This window comes from Rattus norvegicus, chromosome 16, assembly GCF_036323735.1.
Source record: "Rattus norvegicus strain BN/NHsdMcwi chromosome 16, GRCr8, whole genome shotgun sequence".
Classification (NCBI taxonomy): Eukaryota; Metazoa; Chordata; class Mammalia; order Rodentia; family Muridae; genus Rattus; species Rattus norvegicus.
Genome location: NC_086034.1, coordinates 73,684,793 through 73,704,155, shown reverse-complemented (window position 1 = coordinate 73,704,155; position 19,363 = coordinate 73,684,793). Strand labels below are relative to the sequence as shown.

General features: G+C 46.3%; 1 protein-coding gene and 1 long non-coding RNA gene across 4 annotated transcripts in view; one reads left to right on the top strand and one right to left on the bottom strand.

Moving 5' to 3' along the window:
- Nucleotides 1-87: 87 nt before the first annotated feature.
- Plekha2 (pleckstrin homology domain containing A2) overlaps nucleotides 88-19,363 on the bottom strand; it is a 62,731-nt gene continuing 43,455 nt past the window's right edge. For all 3 annotated transcript variants that reach the window (XM_039095213.2, NM_001427342.1, XM_039095214.2), the window contains 4 exon segments: nucleotides 19,154-19,224; nucleotides 14,771-14,834; nucleotides 4,949-5,026; nucleotides 88-4,407 (listed from right to left, as the gene is read on the bottom strand). In XM_039095213.2, coding sequence (XP_038951141.1) covers nucleotides 4,045-4,407; nucleotides 4,949-5,026; nucleotides 14,771-14,834; nucleotides 19,154-19,224 — 576 coding nt within the window. In that variant the 3' untranslated portion in view covers nucleotides 88-4,044.
- LOC134482519 (uncharacterized) lies at nucleotides 5,092-10,816 on the top strand. The gene is made up of 2 exons (XR_010058741.1): nucleotides 5,092-5,236; nucleotides 5,439-10,816. It is a non-coding gene; the product is annotated as an uncharacterized LOC134482519 (long non-coding RNA).

The window sequence follows — 19,363 nt, the reverse complement described above, 5'->3', positions numbered from 1 at the left end:
CTACTCTAAAACCAGTCATGGGGCAAGTGAGAAACGTGACCACCCACCCACGGCCACGAGATCTGACCAGGAAAACACACAACCAGATTTCCTATTTCACATGTTTTTTATTACAAAACAAGCAACCAGTTTTAGAAAATTACGTTTTGCTACATACCAATTAGGAGCGCACACGACGTAAGAAGCTGGAGTTTCCATGCACTAAGCTCAGTGCCTGCAGGTGGCTCCAATGCCACGCCTTCATAAACAGAGGGCCCAGCTGTCACACTGTGTGTTTTTGCCAAATATTCACTTGATTCAAAGCCTACCTGGTATAAATGACTATAATTGACTCCGGCAGGCAATAACACACAGAGAGAATGGGGGAACTGAGGGAAACAGATTTTTAGAGGGGAGAAAAAAATCTGAACAGGTAACATGGGAAGCTTAATTTCAAAAACACTGCCATTTGCTGCCAGATGCTGTTTATTTGGTTGACACTGAAAACAAGCATCAAGTCCACTGCTCAATTACTGGTCTGATGCTTCTACTCAGACAGTCATTTTAGTCCCAAAGAGAGCTTGAGTAGAAAAGGGGAGACCAAACCCAAACCAGTTTGCTTCCAGTAAACTAGGATGATGGACATTAAATCTTCCCCTGGGGGGGCCAGCATTCAACTCGGAAGTAGAACTGTCACTCCGCCACTTTGACCGGAGGTCCCTCTCCAGTCTGAGGTCTCCCATATCCTCAGCATGGCTCACAGAATGAAAAAGTCACAATATTTTTTGTCGCTTATCACCTGGCCCTAGGTAAGCAAATCCACTAAACCTTTTTCTTTTCTTTTCTTTTCTTTTCTTTTCTTTTCTTTTCTTTTTTTCAGAGTTGGGGACTGAACCCAGGGCCTTGCGCTTGCTAGGCAAGCACTCTACCACTGAGCTAAATCCCCAACCCCCCACTAAACCTTTTAAGAGTAGGGAATAGGGCAAACTTCAGCTACAGAGAGCAATGCCTCTGAAACGTTATGGAAGGACCCAACCCCAGAGACTGCTTTTTTTTTTTTTTTTTTTTTTTTTTTTTGGTTCTTTTTTTCGGAGCTGGGGACCGAACCCAGGGCCTTGCGCTTCCTAGGCAAGCGCTCTGCCACTGAGCCAAATCCCCAACCCCCAGAGACTGCTTTTATTCCACAAAGAAAACGCAGTACCTTTTATAATCCAGAAATCCCTTCGGATTTATCCACATTCTAGGCTTAACCACAAACCCGTATGGCACCACACTTTCCCCTCCGACAGAGGCCTGTCGGATACACAGAAAACTAAAGGTTCGTGTACCATCTTTGGCTCAGGTTAAAATACTGTCATAGGCTGGATACGGTGGCACAGGCCTGTAATCCAAGTACTCAGGAGGCTGAGGCAGGAGGATTACCAGTTCAAAACCACCCTGGACTACATAGCAAGACTCTAGCAAAAAAAAGCAAATTTAAAAGGTGGGGAGGGGGAAGAATTGTATAAAACTGGCCGGAAATATGGACAGAAGGGGAATTCTGAAATAAGGACTGAGAATTTCAATGTTTTGAGGCTTCACAAAGATATTCCAGCCACCGATATTAACAGTATTCTAACCTGGAAGTCTCACAGATTGGTTGCTTAGGGTCACTGCAACTCTGTACCCTCCCTTTGTCTACATAATATAAACTGCACTGTGTTTAATGTAACATGATTTCAAACTATGTACTAAAACCTATCAGCTTTCTGTAACGACCTGTTGATGGGGCAGTAATGACCAAGCAAACAGTTTCTAGGAGAGGGACGGACAGATTTTGCAATTTAAAAGCCTAACGATGACATCATTTCTGTGAGCCAGGGCAAGTTCGAGGCCCTTCAGGAGTTCCTGATTTATTTTCCTTACTTCCTCATCTGACATTGAGCAATTCTGTTGAACAGCCAAAGAATTTTCTAGGGGAAGATTTTTAAGCTGAAACCAGAGTCAAAGGGCACTGACTTTTGAAGTAGGTTATAACCTTACTCACTCATAAATAAATAATCCCCGAACCCTGAAAACCAAAACACACAAAAGATTTTTTAGGGGGTGGGAGACAGGAAAGATCATGAACAGAGAAAGAAGTCCAGTGGGTTTTTTTGTTTTTTGTTTGTTTTTGTTTTTTTACATCAGGGTCACAAGTCCAGACTTAAAGTGGGGGACATCTCCCATACACAGAGCCCAGGAGTCTTCAGTGTGGCACCAGGTTCAAGGTCACAGTCACATTAGAAAGAACATGATTCCTCTCACCCTGGAGAGCTTTGTGCCTGCTTTTGCATTCACTATGGGCACGGAGTGCTAACTAGCTTAAATAAAAATGCCTCCTAGTTTCTTCTTAGCAGTACAGGTGTCTACTTCACAACAGAGTGAATACACCTAGCAGGGGAATGTTACACAGATAGGAGTGAGTGATCTCCCTGTAGGGAATGGCCACAACTTTCTGGTAGCACAGGTTCATTGAAGACTGATAGACAAATGCCCCCAAAGGCACGGGAAATAGTATCCTGCCCAGTGGGAAAAGCCACACCCTAAGTTTGGGGTGGAAATCTCTAGCCAGCAATTCATCCTCTGATTCAATTTCTTTATTCCCAGCTATCCCATGAAAAATGCAGTCCTGTTTGAGCCTCTTCGCTAGTGAATCCAGAGGCTCTTATCGGATGCTGGGGTTCCACCTGGTGTGTGAGTTGCTTCATTTACCAGGCAACACAAGGAAGCAAAGGGCAAGTGGGTCAGCAGGACGCACAGTGTGCAAGCACTTAGCATTACACAAAAGCCGACCCATCCTGAAAGAGCTGTGAGACAGGGATTCGAGATTCACTGTCAAAGAAGAGTCCTCCTGTCTGGAAAACACGGATCGAAGGTGCTTACTGCCATAAGCAGCCATCCATCCCTTCTCAGTAGCTGCTTTATCTGAACCTAAGCCTCTGAGATAGAGATTGTCTTAATATGAGTGCAGGAGTGTTCTCTCTCTCTCTCTCTCGCTCTCTCTCACACACACACACAATCACTCTACACTTAACCATCACACATACATACATACATACATACACACACACAGTCACTCTATACTTAACCATCACACATACATACATACATACATACATACATACATACATATACACACACAATCACTCTACACTTAAACATCACACATACATACACACTCACACATACAAAATCACTCTACACTTAACCATCTCTCTCTCTCTCTCTCTCTCTCTCTCTCTTTCTCTCTCTCTCACACACACACACACACACACACGCACGCACACACACACACCTCAGTGTCAAGAGAAGTGTCTATTCTGGTCTCCGCAATCATAACATTTAAGCGCCTGACGCAGAAAGTAGACTGGTGGCTCTGTCACTCAGCTTTATAGCATTTGGGGTCATGGAGCATCAAGAGGACATCTTAATAACTGCAAGTGGCTATAGCATTTTAATTAGCCCTCATGACTCACAGGAGGTCCTATCCGGTCCCCTGGGAGGTGATCCTGAAGGAACTGCTCCGAGGAGATCTCCCAAAATTCACTTTTCACTCCCTAGATTCTAATGACAAGTCTCAGACGGATCCCAACCGAACCGTGTAACCTGAGTCCCACCCAGTGCCTTTCAGTCTGGATGTTAACCATCTGCCTGATCCCCAGACTTCAGCCAACACACAGGCGTAGAGGAAAGCAGTTCTTAGCCTGAGATCCTGCACATAGCCTGGAAGTGAAACCAAGAAAATGAAAGAAACACAAGAGGGGAAAGCTTATTGGTGAGATTGGACTCTAGCCTCCTCTAGGCAGGAAGCCTGAGAACTAACCCTCAACTAGGAAACCCGGGGGCATTCAAGAACTAATGGAGTATGCCTGCCGGTCTAACCTAGTGACTTTCTCCGATTAAATAAACTGTGTCAAATAATAGCAAAAACAACGACAGCTAGATGGGCTTCTCTTCTGCGAGTGTCATTGGCCTCTGTCCTCTACCGAGGCAGAGACAATGACTCATAGCCGCCGGCTCTCCTGCACTCGACGGCACTGCCCATCACACATCAGAGGTTCGTATGCTTTCGTCATCAAGGTTGAATAAAAATGGTTTCTCCTTGGGGTGCTGGGGCTCCGACCTGTGCCTGACTCTCGAACTTGCCAATGCCCCTGTAGCATTGCTCTCCCCAGGGTTGGGCATAAATAGAGAGTCCTCTGGAGCATTCTCGGCTGACAACAGCTTTTCCTTGGCCTGGGGGACAGGTGTCCAAGGTTGCCAGGATGAGGCCATGGAGGGGGCCTTACAAAGAGCTCTCTTTTCTTCCGCTGGTGGCCGCCTCCTTGACAAGATGGAGTTAGGCCCACTTGTAAGGCCGGAACTTCCAGGTCGAGGCAAAGAAATGGATCTTGAAAAGGATGGTTCCTAGACACAGAAAGAGAAGGAGAGGGCAAAGTAAGGGATTTTCTTTGCAATGTTTGTCTCGAAGTCTCAAGGACCCACCCAGGACAGCCAATTCAAACAGGGACACTGGCTACAAACTCAAGTAAGTGTATGGATGCCAGGGACACCTTTAGTCCCAGTTTCCCAGGAGGCTAAAGCAGAGTGGCTTGAGGTAGTCTGGACCACACAGCAAGACCCCCCTACTGTAAAAATAAATAAATACATAAATTTTAAAAAGATACTAGGCAGAGTTCGTTCCACATGTCTGCAGGGTTCTGTCTGACACTGAACTTGCAGGGAAACTTCACATCTCTGTCCAGCCCGACTTCATGTCCACTAACAAACCAAAAAGGAGGCAGGGGTGGGGTGGGGAATGTACCCAAGTTAGCAGAGAGAGAGAGAAAAACAAGTGAGCCAGCATTCACAGCCGGGCTGCCTGCCTACATAACCAAATAAAACATGTCCCATTCGAAGATAATTTATCTTTAAGCTGACACTGCACCACAGAAAGGAAGTGACCTACCCTGGGGTGGCACTTGAGGGCCTGGACAGCTGCTCCGATCCCCTCGATCCAGCTGCGCATGTCTTCAGGGCTGTCTGCCTGCAAAACATCCATAACACGTACACACATTTTTTTTTTTTTTTGGCATGTGACTTCAGCTTCTAAGTCTTGGGCTCAAGTTCATAAAAATCACATCAGCGTTCAGAAGCAGCTTGGAAGCCATGTCGTCCGGTGCCTTGCCGACTTTTGAGGGCATTCTGTTCCCCTGCAAGCTCATCCTTGACTCCCAATAACTAAAACTGCTCTCAGGTAAGCTGCCCTGAAGACAGAGAGGGGTAGGACGTAGGGAACGGGCTAGTTTTCCATCTTCTCACTGAACCCATCACCCCATCTGAAAAACAGCCCAGCCCCTCCAGACTCCTAGGAAAATGAGGCTCAGAGTGCCACGGCTGTGGGTTCGAGGGTGGTCTAGACTCCACCTGCCTCACCTCTCCCATAACTGTCTGAACAGGAGACTCCTGGTTTAAATTCTACTAAAGCGAACTTCCTCTCTAGACCCTCCAAAGCGCACGCAAGCACGTGGACAGCTCCTTCCTCAAAGTACAAGCCACCTGGGTCTGTCCTGAAATTTCACCCTTGGACTGAGAACTAAGCAAACACCACCCACGGCAGAGCCCAGTGAAGCATTTCCCCTAGAAATAACCACTTAACCCCAGAAGGGGGCAGCAGCTTCTCCATGGAACGAGAAGCCGGAGGAGGCTTGGCTCCTGCAGGCAGAGTCTCTGGGCGCCACCAAGCGTTGGAAGGAAGAATGCAAGTGAACTCAGTTACAGAGAGAAACAAGACTGAGCTTTACTTCCCCCAGCACCTTCCTTCCCTTAACTGTCGTCCGCCAGAGCACAAAGCGCGCGCGCGCGCGTGTGTGTGTGTGTGTGTGTGTGTGTGTGTGTGTGTGTCCACACACTGTGCAGGCAACTGTGCTTTTCCAAACCACTCCTCTTTGAATTCTACCAGGATGAAACAGGAGCGTTTTGGTTTTCGTTGGGATTTCATGTTTCTCGTCATCCCTCAAGCTTACAATGCTATCCCTTCCCATCATCCCCGGAGCCCCTTGGTTATCCTTGTGCCACACATACCAACAAAGGCACTAGGTCAAAAAGGAGGACGAGGGCCTGTGGTGCCCGCCTCTCACACTCGCCACCTGCTAACGCATGTATGCTTACTCTTCCCTTGATGGTCCCTGGCTACTTGGCAGTCTAGTCGCTGTCCAAGAAAAAGACAGGTGCATCCCTGGTCCAAAGAAGGTAGTGAGAATTAGGTCAGGGTGAGAGCTAGCATGTTCCATAGACAGGTCTAATGGAGAACTAGGTAACTTGTGAAGTTCTGCTTTTGAATAGCACCCAGGCCTTGGGGCCCTCTATGTATTAGTAAGGTTGCTGTTTTTTCTAGTCTATGGCTAGAAGGAAGCAAATAAACCTGAAATTCTACTATCACAGACCAGCATGGAAACACACGCCTTTAATCTCAGCACTTGGGAGGCAGAGACAGATAGTTCTAGGCCAGCCTTATCTATATATTGATGTCCAGGCTAGTCAGGGCTATGTAGTGAAACCGTCTCCAAACACAATATACTTCACAGTTATGGATTTATTTAATGCCCTCCTCTTTTAACGTCATATAAATCCAAAGGATTTATATGTGATCCCCGAAGGATCACAGGCTGGGCTGGGGCTCATCGACAGAGCTTTTGCCTAACACATGCAAAACTCTGGGTTCTAGACCTAGCATCAAGCCAAAATTTAAAAAGGATCAAATAAGATAACATGTGGAGTAGAGAGAGAGTTATTTTGAATTTACAAAAAAAAAAAAAAAAGGAACAAAGAAAGCAGATTGGCAATTGATATCCTATGAAATTATAAAATATACATTTCTAAACGTTCTTCAGTAGTTTTAACCACTGCTTTACAGGGCTCTATGAGGCTGGAGTTCAATGGGAAAGAGTGCGGCTATATAAACAAGACGACCTGAGTTTGAATCTCCAGGACCTATAGAAAACCTGAGCCTATAAATGCCTATACCTCCCCAGAGAAGACAGACAGACAGATTCTGGGGGCTCACTGGCCAGCTAGCCTAGGCAAAATGCCAAGTTTCAGGTTAAGTGTGAAACTATCTCAAAAAATAAGGTACAACCACTCTGGAAATCAGTCTGGAGGTTCCTCAGAAAATTGGACATTACACTACCTGAGGACCCAGCTATACCTCTCCTGGGCATATACCCAAAAGATGCTCCAACATATAACAAGGACACATGCTCCACTATGTTCATAGCAGCCTTATTTATAATAGCCAGAAGCTGGAAAGAACCCAGATGTCACTCAGCAGAGGAATGGATACAGAAAATGTGGTACATCTACACAATGGAATATTACTCAGCTATCAAAAACAATGACTTCATGAAATTCATAGGCAAATGGATGGAACTAGAAAATATCCTGAGTGAGGTAACCCAATCACAAACAAAACAAAACAAAACAAAACAAAACAAAAAACAAACAAACAAAAAAACCCCACACACACATGGCATGCACTCACTGCTAAGGGGATATTAGCCCAAAAGCTCGAATTGCCCAAGACACAATCCACAAACCTCATGAAGCACAAGAAGAAGGAAGAGTGTGGATGCTTCATTCCTTCTTAAAGGGGGAAACAAAAATATTCATAGGAGGTGATATGGAGACAAAGTTGGAGCAGAGACTGAAGGAGCAGTCATCCAGAGCCTGCCTGCCCCACCTGGGGATCCAGCCTGGAAAGACAGCAGCTAAGAGCTCTGGCTGCTTTTCCAGAGGACCCAGATTTGATTCTCAGCCCCTACAAGATGGACAGCTGTCTGTCACTCCAGTTCCATGTGATCCAACACCCTCTGCTCGTCTCTATGGACACCAGACATGGTATGCAGGCATTCATGAGGGCAAAACACCCATACATACCAAATAAAATGATTTTAGAGACAGACATCCAGTAGAAAAAGACATGGCCATCCTCCTCTGCATATACACCACAGGCATGTGCCCCTACATATACATGAACACATACAATACATACACACAGTCATCTTAAAAATAGTATTCAAGGGGTTGGGGATCTAGCTCAGTGGTAGAGCGCTTGCCTAGGAAGCGCAAGGCCCTGGGTTCGGTCCCCAGCTCCGGAAAAAAGAACCAAAAAAAAAAAATAGTATTCAAATAGAAAAATACTGTAGATGATTCCATACTAGAAAGAAGCATTATTTCAGAGCTGGGGTCTACCCAGCCCTGGTGACTTTCTTTCTTTTCTTTTCTTTTCTTTTTTTTTTTTTTTTTTTTTTTTTTTTTTGGAGCTGGGGACCGAACCCAGGGCCTCGCGCTTGCTAGGCAAGCGCTCTACCACTGAGCTAGATCCCCGACCCCGCCCTGGTGACTTTCTAAGAAACCAAAATGTGCCCAGCACAGAGCAGATAGAGTGGAAAGTGCCACATGTCCCTTCCTCTTTCCCTGCCCTGGTCTTGTGTGCATTCTGGCTTCGATGGCAGTTCATAAGGAGAGAGGGACAAACATTTGAAATAAATTCATTCAACCTGTGACTTTACTGCAGTCCAGTGAGCTTCCGAGGGTCGGTTATGAGTCCAGTACCACACACATGCAGTGAGTTATGGCAGAGACCAATAAAAGACATCCAAGTTCTACCTCTGGTTACTGCCGTTATCCCTAAATCTCCAGCAGTCACTTCTTCCTTTGATCCCCAACTTCTTCCTTTCCCAATGAACCAATCTCATCTTTAGACTGGTGATTATATAAATTATGTGTTACATAGCTCTAGATCCTTGGTTCTCAACCTTCCTAATGCTGCAACCCTTTAAAACAGTTCCCCAGCCATAAAATTATTCATTGCTACTTCATAACTGTAATTTTGCCATTGGTATGAATCACGACGCAAATATCTGATGCGTCCAATGGAGACTCCACAAAAGAGTCATTTGATCATGACCAACCCGTTTTGGTGGTACCCTTCACCTTAGAGTCTTAGTTCACCTTATGAGAGAGACCCGTGTTCTGTATTCCAAGGACTGGAGGTCGAGTTATGCTTGGAGGCCATATGTATGCTGGCTGTTGAAACCAGAACTTTCCATAGTCAAGGTAAGTGCTAAACCACTTCAGCTGCGGCCCAGCTTTGAAATCTCATCTTGAACACTTGCTCGGAACTTAGAAATATCTACTTACTGACAAGGCTGCTTCGTCACCACCTCACCCATCTTGATGCCTGAATACTGCCTGGATCTGGACACTGACCCACCATCCAACATACCCAGTCTCCATAAGCTGGACAAAGGCAGATTTTTCTGGCGGTGGTTATATTCACTACCTTCTGTCCACTACACTGCATCCTCTATGTAGAGGTTCTCAACCTGTGGGTCGTGAGCCCTTTGGCTGTCACGTATCAGATATCCTGCCTATCAGATATTTACATTATGGTTCAGTACAGTAGCAGAATTACACTTATGAAGTAGTAACAACATGGACCACCACAGCATGAGGAACTGTATCAAAGAGTCACAGGATTAGCAAGGTCGAGGACCTACAGTTTAGGATCTGGTCATTCTGAACACAAGCAGGTCTTGCTTGAGTACCAAGTGCCTCTCAACTGGCTCCACGACTCACTGGGTTTATGATCCTGAATGTCTCCTCACGGACAGACTACAGACCAGGCACGGGAGCCAGTTAGCTAATGCTCACTAGATGTTTAAGCCTCTTTCCCTGAATCACAAAGAGTGCTATAGCATGAGAGGTGGGAGTGCAGGTGGAGCCTACAACGCAAACATCTAACATCTGAGTCATCAGAGTCTTTTCTCTGCCTTGTCTTGCCTGCTGGTCTCACTCTCCTAGATCCTGGGCATGGACAGAAGGTTCTTGTAGACTTACTATGCTTGACTGAGGGAGCAGGTCAGAAAGTCGCTTGAGTTCAGTGGACACAAACCTCTGGCCCGACAGGACACACTGTGGGAGCAAACAGAGCTCACCCAGGAAGCACGGTTATTTTTATTTAACACAAGCGACTGACACAGAAACCACGATTCCGGTTTTATTTAGAGGCGGGTATTTTTTTTTTTTTTTGCAGACTTTGTATCAAAAAATGAGCCAGTGATGCCAAGGGAATGGCATCATCTCTTTTTTTGGCCAACGACCAACCTTGAGCTCCTGAAGCAAAACGGAAGGATTTCACAAAACTCCTCCCCCTCGTTGCATGAGGTCACATCCTTCCATACTCAAAGGCCCTGCTAGTGACGCGAGTGAGCGTGACTTTAAAAATATTACATAATAACACGTGTCAACATCTCAAGGATCAGCATGGCTCGGCGAGAGCGGTGCTTTCCAAAGCGTGAGTGCAAACTATGGGTCAGAAGGATGCACATCAATGGTGATCAGTGGGCCCTAGCCGTGCGTATGCACATGTATGGAGAAAGCTCCAGATTCCACAGTCTACCTCATAGTAAGAAACCACTCTCTCTCCCATCACTACCCTCCTAGTCTGAAGGTAGGTTTTTCTCTTACTAAAGGAACACAAAAATGAACACCTCACTTGTAAAGTGTTATTTAGTAACTCGTGGTAAACATGAAATGGTAGGGTTCTTTAGAGCCTAATCCTAGGTAGCCTTAGAGCAATGTATCTTAGTTACTTTTGAACCTGTATTCTCCTTGTCTTTTCAAGATGTTTTAAGTTATATTTTCTTTTTCAGACCTGCTTTTATTTGGGGGCGGCTTTTTTTTTATTTTTCTTTTTTTCCGGAGCTGGGGACCGAACCCAGGGCCTTGCGCTTGCTAGGCAAGCGCTCTACCACTGAGCTAAATCCCCAGCCCCTCCTTTTTTTTTTTTTTTTTTAAGTTGAGGCATAATTCGTAAAAGATGACATTGCTTTGATGAGACATCTTACAACTTAGACAGGTTGTCCTTCTCTAGCCTTCCAAGAAGGGTCATTTTACTCTTTTAGACTCACTTTTAAAGTCGTGAGCACCTTCAAATGTAAAATAATGCAGAGGAAAGCCCAAGCTCACCTCATCATCGGTTTCCCTCCGAATGTGGACAATGGAAGGAACGGCCTGCCTGTTAGCATCCCGTTACTTGTAAACTGAAACGATGAAGAGACTCCGTTTTCTTTGTAAAAATCAAGGTCTAGCTAAGGTTTCCTGGTTGACTGAGAACATGAGGTGAGCTGATGTCTTAGTGCAGAACGATCTGCCTGTGTAGATTCACAGTCTGTGTACTGCTGGCTACGTGCGAGAGCTTCTACAGTTCTGTGCATGTCCCGTCGGCTCCCGTTAGTTACTGAACTCTTAGAACTGGCATTGTGACATTATAACAATTTTATAAACCTTTACAGTGCAATATGTGTTACCTTTCCGAGGCAAGCCAAAGGTATATTTCTCAAGGTTCTGCTGACTTCAGCAACATTTGATGGAGGATTATTTTTTTATACATTTGTAACAGATAGAGATGAAGTAGATTGCAGTTTGGTTTTTGTTATTTTTTTTTTTTTAATTGTAAACCATGTACCAAGTTTCTGGTCAAGACTGCATAGGGTAAGTTGAGCATGACTGCATTCTATTAACCAATGGGGGTATGCTTTCTATGCATATGGTTACATTGAAAGAAAGTTCTAAACCATAAAAAAAAAATCACTGTTTTTCAAGTTCTTGTAAGAAAGAAAGAAAGAAGAAAGGAAAGAAGGGAAGGGAGAGAGAAGAAAAGAAAGAAAAGAAAAGGAAGGGAAGAAGGGAGGAAGAAAGGAAGGAAGGAAGAAAAGAAAGGAAGAAGATCTGAAATATATATTTAGTAAGACCAGATTTTCAAACTCCTCAACATAACACATGGACACGGACTCCAGGCTGAAACAAGAATGAGATTTCTGTTGTCTTTTATGACCAGCCATTAAAGAGGTACACAGAAATAGAAAGCAATACTACTCTTAATATTTTTAGAAGGATCATAATTTCACAAGATAATTTGTTAATGTGTCATGGGTTTCGTGACGGTTTGATGCTTGGCCCAGGGAGTGGCACTATTAGAAGGTGTGGCCCTGTTGGAGTGGGAGTGACCTGGTTAGAGTAGGTGCGTCCCTGTGGGTGTGGGCTTAAGGCCCTCATCCTAGCTGCCTGGAAGCAAGTCTTCCACCAGCAGCCTTCAGATGAAGATGTAGACCTCTCAGCTCCTCCTGCACCATGCCTGCCTGGATGCTGCCATGCTCCCACCTTGATGATAATGGACTGAACCTCTGAACCTGTGAGCCAGCCCTGATTAAATGTTATCCTTATGAGAGTTGCCTTGGTCATGGTGTCTATTCACAGCAGTAAAACCCCAACTAAGACAGATTTATGGTTGTGACTTCTAAATGAATCAACAAATATGTTCCCTGTTTTTTTCATCCACTCCTCTCCAACACAGCACTCTCTTTGTCCCATGTGTTACACCTGGATTTGACCTTCCCCCATGCGTGTATTCAGGATGATGCTGGTGTTCTTCCTCCTTAGAAATTTTAGCACAGAAGGGAAGGAGTAGAGAACTGGGAAGGGCCCTGGGAAGGGCTGTCCCTCTTAGATGATACAAGGTCTTCTGAACAGTTTTGGTTGAGCCTCTTGTCTCCCCAGTTACTACCCTCTGTGCAGCATTCAGAGTATCTTCCACACAAGCACCAACATGCCAAGCATCGTCTAGGCAATGATCATCACCAAGTGTATCCCTGGATGCGCTACAAGCACAGTAAACTCAGTGCTTACCCCTGTGTCGTTGTTTGAATGAGAAACGTCCCCTGTAGGCTAGTGTGTTTGAACATTTGGTCCCCCATGTTATCTGGTCCCCCCATTGGTGACACTCGCTGTTTGTAAAGTTTAAAGAACTTTCAGGAGGCAGAGCCTTGCTGGAGGAAATACATCACTAGGGGCAGGCTTTTCCTCTCCTCTTTCTGCTTCCTGCTCCTGCTGCCATGGCATATATTTCCTGGTCTGATGGACTCAGTCCCAGTGGAACCTTACGCTAAATGAAACCCTTTCTTCCTTGTTGCTTTTGGTCATGCTGTTTTTATCACAGTAACAGAAGAGTAAGCCACCCCAGTGCTAAGCCTGCTTGCCCTCTATACTCCCAGGGAAATGACTACTGGCTGTCATCAACCAGTACAAAACTCAAGCAAGCCCAAACTCTGGGATTTATGTGTCTGTCCCTTCCCCTTCACACAACCAACTCTCGAGTCCTAGAGAGTAGACCCCTTCCATATCTCTCGAGTTCATCACTCACCCTCATCCATCTAAGATCATCCCCCCTAAGTCCTTCTGAAGGACTATCTGCCATGGCCTTCACACTGGCCTTTTTAGTCCTGCATTGTCCTTTTCTAATCCTTCGTGATACCTGGGACCAAGCAGACTTCAGGGTCATTAGAAGGGTTTGGATTGAGTTTTTCATCTCCATTTTACACATACGGAGATTCTGAATATTAAATAAGTTTTCCAAGTCCAGGAGCTGAGTCTCATTGCCCTCATCTTACCTGTGAATCTAAGGACCAGATCAAGCTTGCTAAGGGAGCAGGCAGGGCAGTGAGTCCATAGCTCCTCAGACTCCCTTGCAGCTATTTCCTTTCCTCAGACTCCCTTGCAGCTATTTCCTTTCCTAGGCCCTTGTCACAGAGCTGTTCCATTGCCTGGCCCCCCTCTTCCCATGAATCCTTTGGTCATGTATGTGATTTCAGCTGCCTGATTACTTAGCTTCAAGATCAGTTCTGTCTTACTCCATGACCCCAACCTCAGACCATGCCTAGACCCTTGACCATAGCCTATAAATATTAACCACAAGAACTAGAAACTTTCATTGAAGCACAGGCTAGACCTTGCTTCTAAATGGAGAAAATTAGATTTAAGAACGAGGTGACCCGCTCCATGATCCAGTCTCCTCTCTGACATCTCTTCCTGGACAATGTGCTTGTCCCAGTGAGAATGGCCTAAAGATACCCAAGGCCACCAGCATGGCTGCTGGCCTAAAGTAGAAAACAATGAAGACACAGACCTATTACTCAAAAAGATGGGAGATAGGCCTCATCCTTTTGTGGGAGGGATTCAGTGGGGGAAAGAGAAGAAAGGGAGAGGGATGTTTCTAAAACCCTACTTGGAAAAACTGCATATTCTAAGGCTCAGAATCCCACATCGGCCTCTCTCTGTAGGTCAGTGTACTTACTCTGTGGGCTGCTTAGGCAGCCCAGGCTAAGGACTTGGCCCTGGATGCCTTTGCCCTGCTTGGAAATCTGCCTTGCTTAGCCGCTGTGACTTCATAGAGATTGGGAGAGTTCCAGATCTCGGGGATGAGGGGAGCTCCTGGTAAGTGAACCGTCAGAGGCCAAACAATGGCTTTCTCTGTGCGGCTGCCTATGCACCTGTGCCAGCACAGGGCCCTCTGTGCTTCTGTCGGATCTGTACACAGTAATGTCCATACATAGACAGACTTATAAATACCCCTCCAGAGCAGAAGTGAAACCACCCACCAGTTCTCCTTTTCTGTGCTTAGTTAGAGCTCTGCAACCCAGTGCAGCTGCTACTTACAGAGACACGCATGCTCCGGCACAGCGGATGAACCCGCTCGTAGTATTCCAGAGTAGGGGAGCGTCTGGCTAACTAACGTCCTCCTTAAAATGAGAGGAGCCACTGACAGACTAAGGTACTAAACTGACCACTGAAGACACTAACAAGCAAAAGAGAAGACGAGGGCGCTGGAGGAAGAAGAGGCATCCACTCACACTCACAGAGATGGAACGCTGGTCTTGGGGCGGACATTTACCTGTACGTAGAACGTCCTAGAAGTGGTTATGATTTCAAACAGGTTGTCCCTCATTAAGAGATCACTAGGCAAGGAAAGAGAGACAGCATTAGACCATTACGCCAGGCATTGTGAGCACTTTTCTTTTCACGTCATTTCCTACAGCTTTCACGATCACCTACTAAAGCAACTCAAGACTTTCTCCTTCCTGTGAATAAGGAAGCCCCAGGCTCAGAGACTGTAAATGCTATGTCTGTCCAAGATACTGGAGGTAAAAACCCATTGAGTCCAAACGTGCCTCTTTTAAGGAAACTGACACCATTTCTAAAGCACCACCTACCTGCAACCCGCCCCCACCCCGCCCTCGACCTTGCCCCGCCCCTGCCCCGCCCTCCACCTTGCCCCTCCCCCAGCAGTGGCTCCACCCACAGCACTGAGTTCCTGCTGTCTCCCTCACTGTGCAGGCCCAGGGGACAAGGAGCTAAGAATGGAATCTGAAACTGAGAATAGCCAACTTTAAGATTTGCTTCCCAAGAAGCTGTTCCCCAACCTTAGCCTTCAGAGAAATGCAAATACGACTTATTTTGAGATTTCACCTCACATCAGTCAGAATGACCCACAGCAAAAAGATAACAAATGCTGAGGAAGATGTGGGGAAAGAGGAACCCTTGCTCACTAAGGGGAGGAGTGTAAGTTAGTGCAGCCACTATGGAAATCAATCCAAAGGTTCCTCAAGAAACTAAAAATAAATCCACCATATGAGCCATCTATACTACTCCTGACATACGCCCAAAGGATGCTACATCCTACCAGACAGATGCTTGCACCCCTAGGCAATCTCTGCACTACTCACGATAGCAAAAAAACAGTATCAGTCTTGAGGTCCACCAGCAGATGAATGACATACAATAGAATTTGCTTAGTTGTAAAGAAAAATGAAGGCATTGGCTTAGGGTTTAAGAATACTTCTTCCTGCTCTCCTAAAGGACCCGAGTTCAATTCCCAGCACCCATATCAGGAGACTCACAACCAGTAACTCCAATTTCAGGGGCTCTGACACCTGGCAAGATGGCTCAGCAGGTAAAGGGCCTGGCTAACTGCTACCTGGTCTGACATGGCAGAGGGAAAGAACCAACTACCACAAGTTGTCTTCAGACCTCCAGACCCACACACGTGCGCATGCACCCACACGTATGGATGATAAATCAATAAGGAAATAACTGACCACAAAAGTGTTGAGAGAGAACCATGAAGGGGAAAAAAAGAAGTTGTAATGGGTGTGGGGGGGCGGGGGGGCAGGTAGGGATGACTATGAACAAAGAGTCAGGGACAAGGGTCTGGTACGATAACACCTATTCCTCTGTATGTTTGTGTAAAATAAATTTAAAATTGGTTTTCTTCATTGGGGAAAAAAAAGATCTGCTTCTGGGGCTAGGGTGTAGCTTAGTGATGGTGTGCCCAACAGCAAACAAACAAACAAAAATAACAAGCTTCATGGACAGACAGACAGGCAGGCAGGCAGGCAGGCAGGCAGGTAGGCCAGGAATTTGATGGAGATTAGGGAGGGAGATATGGGAGGGTTTGGAGGGAGAAAGGGAAAGGGAGAAATTTAATCAAATTATAGTCTCAAAGAGGAAAGGAAACGAATAAGAAGAAAAGAGAACAAAAGAAAGAAGAAAAACGGGCTGGAGAGATGGCTCAGTGGTTAAGAGCACCCAACTGCTCTTCCAGAGGTCACGAGTTCAATTCCCAGCAACCACATGGTGGCTCACAACCATCTGTAAAGAGTTCTGATGCCCTCTTCTGGTGTATCTGAAGACAGCTACAGTGTACTTATATATAATAAATAAATAAATCTTTAAAAAAAAAAAAAAAGAAAGAAAGAAAGAAGAAAAACAAGCTTCAGTCTGGGTGTGGCTTTTAGAAGAGAAGTCCTGGCTCCTGCAAGGCTGAGGGCAAGGGGCAGGTGGTGTTGACACAATACCAAATGGGCCGAAGTTGTCTACTATGATCAGGGCCAGCCGTGTGCATCCAGTCATTGTGGGGACTATGTAAGGAGTAAAGACCCAATTACTACCAAGAGAAGCACCTGAGGAAGCAAGACCAGATGCAGGTAAGGCGGCATTCCATGCCAACGGAGAGCCCTTGTGCCAAGGAAGGGCTGTTCCTAGGCAGAAGTGTCTTAGAGAATGAAAACACAGAGTGCCATACCCTCTGGGCAGAGGAGGGACATGTCTTAAGGCAAGGTAGTGTACACAGACCTGGCCTGAACACCATGATGAGAAAAGGTCTTTGGAACGTGGACAATAAATGTCAGTCCTTGAGTGTGAAATGAAGACAAAAAAGATGCTTACTGAGCTGACCCATAAAGCCATCAAGAGCAGCTTGAACCACACAGATCCCTCCAAATACATCCTACCAACTATTACTCCTGCTTGCTCAGCTTCTGAGTAGGGACAGCTCTGTTCTGGGATTGTGCTGAATAGTTTTATGTTAACTTGACACAAGCTAAAGCCATCTGAGAGGTGGGAACCTCAATTCAGAAGATGCCTCCCTAAGATTAGGCTGGAGGCAAGTCTGCAAGGCATTTTCTCAATGGGTGATTTATGGAGCCCATCGTGGGTGGTGCCACTCCTGGGCAGGTGGTCCTGGGTTCCGTAAGAAAGCAGGCTGAGCAAGCCATGATGAACAAGGCAGTAAGTAGCACCCCTCCATGGCCTCTGCGTCAGCCCCTGCCTGTTTGGGTTTCTGTCCTGACGTCCTTCAATAATAAACAATGACTTGGAAGCAAGTGTAAGCCAAGTAAGTCCTTTCCTTCCAAGCTCCACTTTGGCCATTGCGTCTTGAAGCAGCAAAAGGAAACCTAACTACCATAGTGCTAAATGTTCTAACCTTCTAGATTATTCATGCAAATGCAAGAAGTCCCAGAGTCCACTGAGGAGGTGAAATCAACCAAGGAGGGAGCCCTCCCCACCTTCCATCCACTGCCCCAGCTGCATGCTGTTTTCAACGGCATCCAGTTCAACAGCCATCATTGCTGACAGCTGTCCTGAATTCCCCCGAAGGTCCCAGAGAGGTGACACCGCCTAACAGAGCTGAGGCCGCAAAGCCACAGCCTTCCCCATGCACTTCACCTCTCCACTCAAGTCCAGTGTGACTCGGGTAGAGTTAGAGGTAGGGGGAGTTTTCAAGAGTCTCAGGCTAACCACTACCCCACCTCTCCAAGCTGCCCTAGCATGTCCATTCGAGTAGCTTCTTCTCTACACGGGCCCTCCAGGGTCAGGGGGCAATTGGGCATCTCTCATGATCCAGTCATGCTGAGTTCTGCCCCCTAGAGCCACACTTGGGGCAATGTCTACAGCTACTTTCACAAAATGCAAATTATCCCTAGGGCCCTCTCCAGTCCTCTGCGCCCACCGCCCCCCAACTGCTATCTGAAGCTCAGAACAGCATTTCTACCCCGATTCACTGGGTCACACAGCATGTGTGCTTATGAAGGGCTGTGCTATGCTTTCACAGGAGAGCAGGATGCCTACTGTTGATAGATCCCCTTCTGACCTACAGAAAGGAGAGATACAAACATACAATCTGGACGGACTACAAACTCATGGCCAAAAAGATATGCTTGGGGTCTACTGAGACTCATTTCTGAATTTAGGAATGGGGATGGGGCGGTCTCCTGTCAAGTCCTGGATCCTACACAGTGCTCTCAGAAGGTGCCTCTCCTAGTGGAAAGAGGAACGAAATAAAAATACTTGTTCTGCCTGTCAAGTGGTAGCAACAGGGGATGCTATGAGTCACCCCTGTGTTAATGGGGACATCAAGAACAAAGGAGGAAAGGCCTGAGAAATTCAGACAAGGGCAAGTGTGAAGCCAGGGGAAGGCCCTGGTCTCTCTCTGATCCCCATCATCCTGACACCCAGGGCCTGACACCTGACTCTACCCTTGAGAGATACCTAAGTGCCACTCTCTGCTGTCACCAGAAGTTAGCACATAGGCATCATGGGAGCAAGAATGGGGAAATGGGAAGAGGGCACTTTGTCCAGTGCGATCTTAACCCTGGATCAGCTACGAGGCACTAAGTCGGTGGTTCTATACCTTCCTAATGCTATGGCTCTTTAATACATGGTGTGGTGACTGCAACCATAAAATTATTCTCACTGCTACTTTGTAACTGTCATTTTGGTACTGTCATGAATCATAATGTAAATATCTCTGTTTCTGAAGGTCTTAGGCAACCCCTGTGAAACGGTAATTTGATACCCCCAAAGGGACTGTGACCCTCAGGTTGAAAGCCACTACTCTCTAGGGAAGGCTCTTCAACAGAGCTCCCAAAAGTGTAGCCAATGAAGATTCCAAGATGAACAGAGGCTCTCCTCAAAATGAAGAAGAAGAGGCAATTACCCGGACTTGACCAGACACTCGTGAGTCTTGAGAACATCCTTGAGTGGTATGGTGCGCAGAGGCTCTCTATCCTGATGGGAAAGACGGAAGATGGGCAGGTGAGCTGTGCACACGGCCCAGTGACCCACGCCAGTTCACCAACACCCCTCTCTCAGAGTATTGGCTAAAACCGAATCCGGGGAAGAGCCCCAAAGCGGCTCACCGCACAGA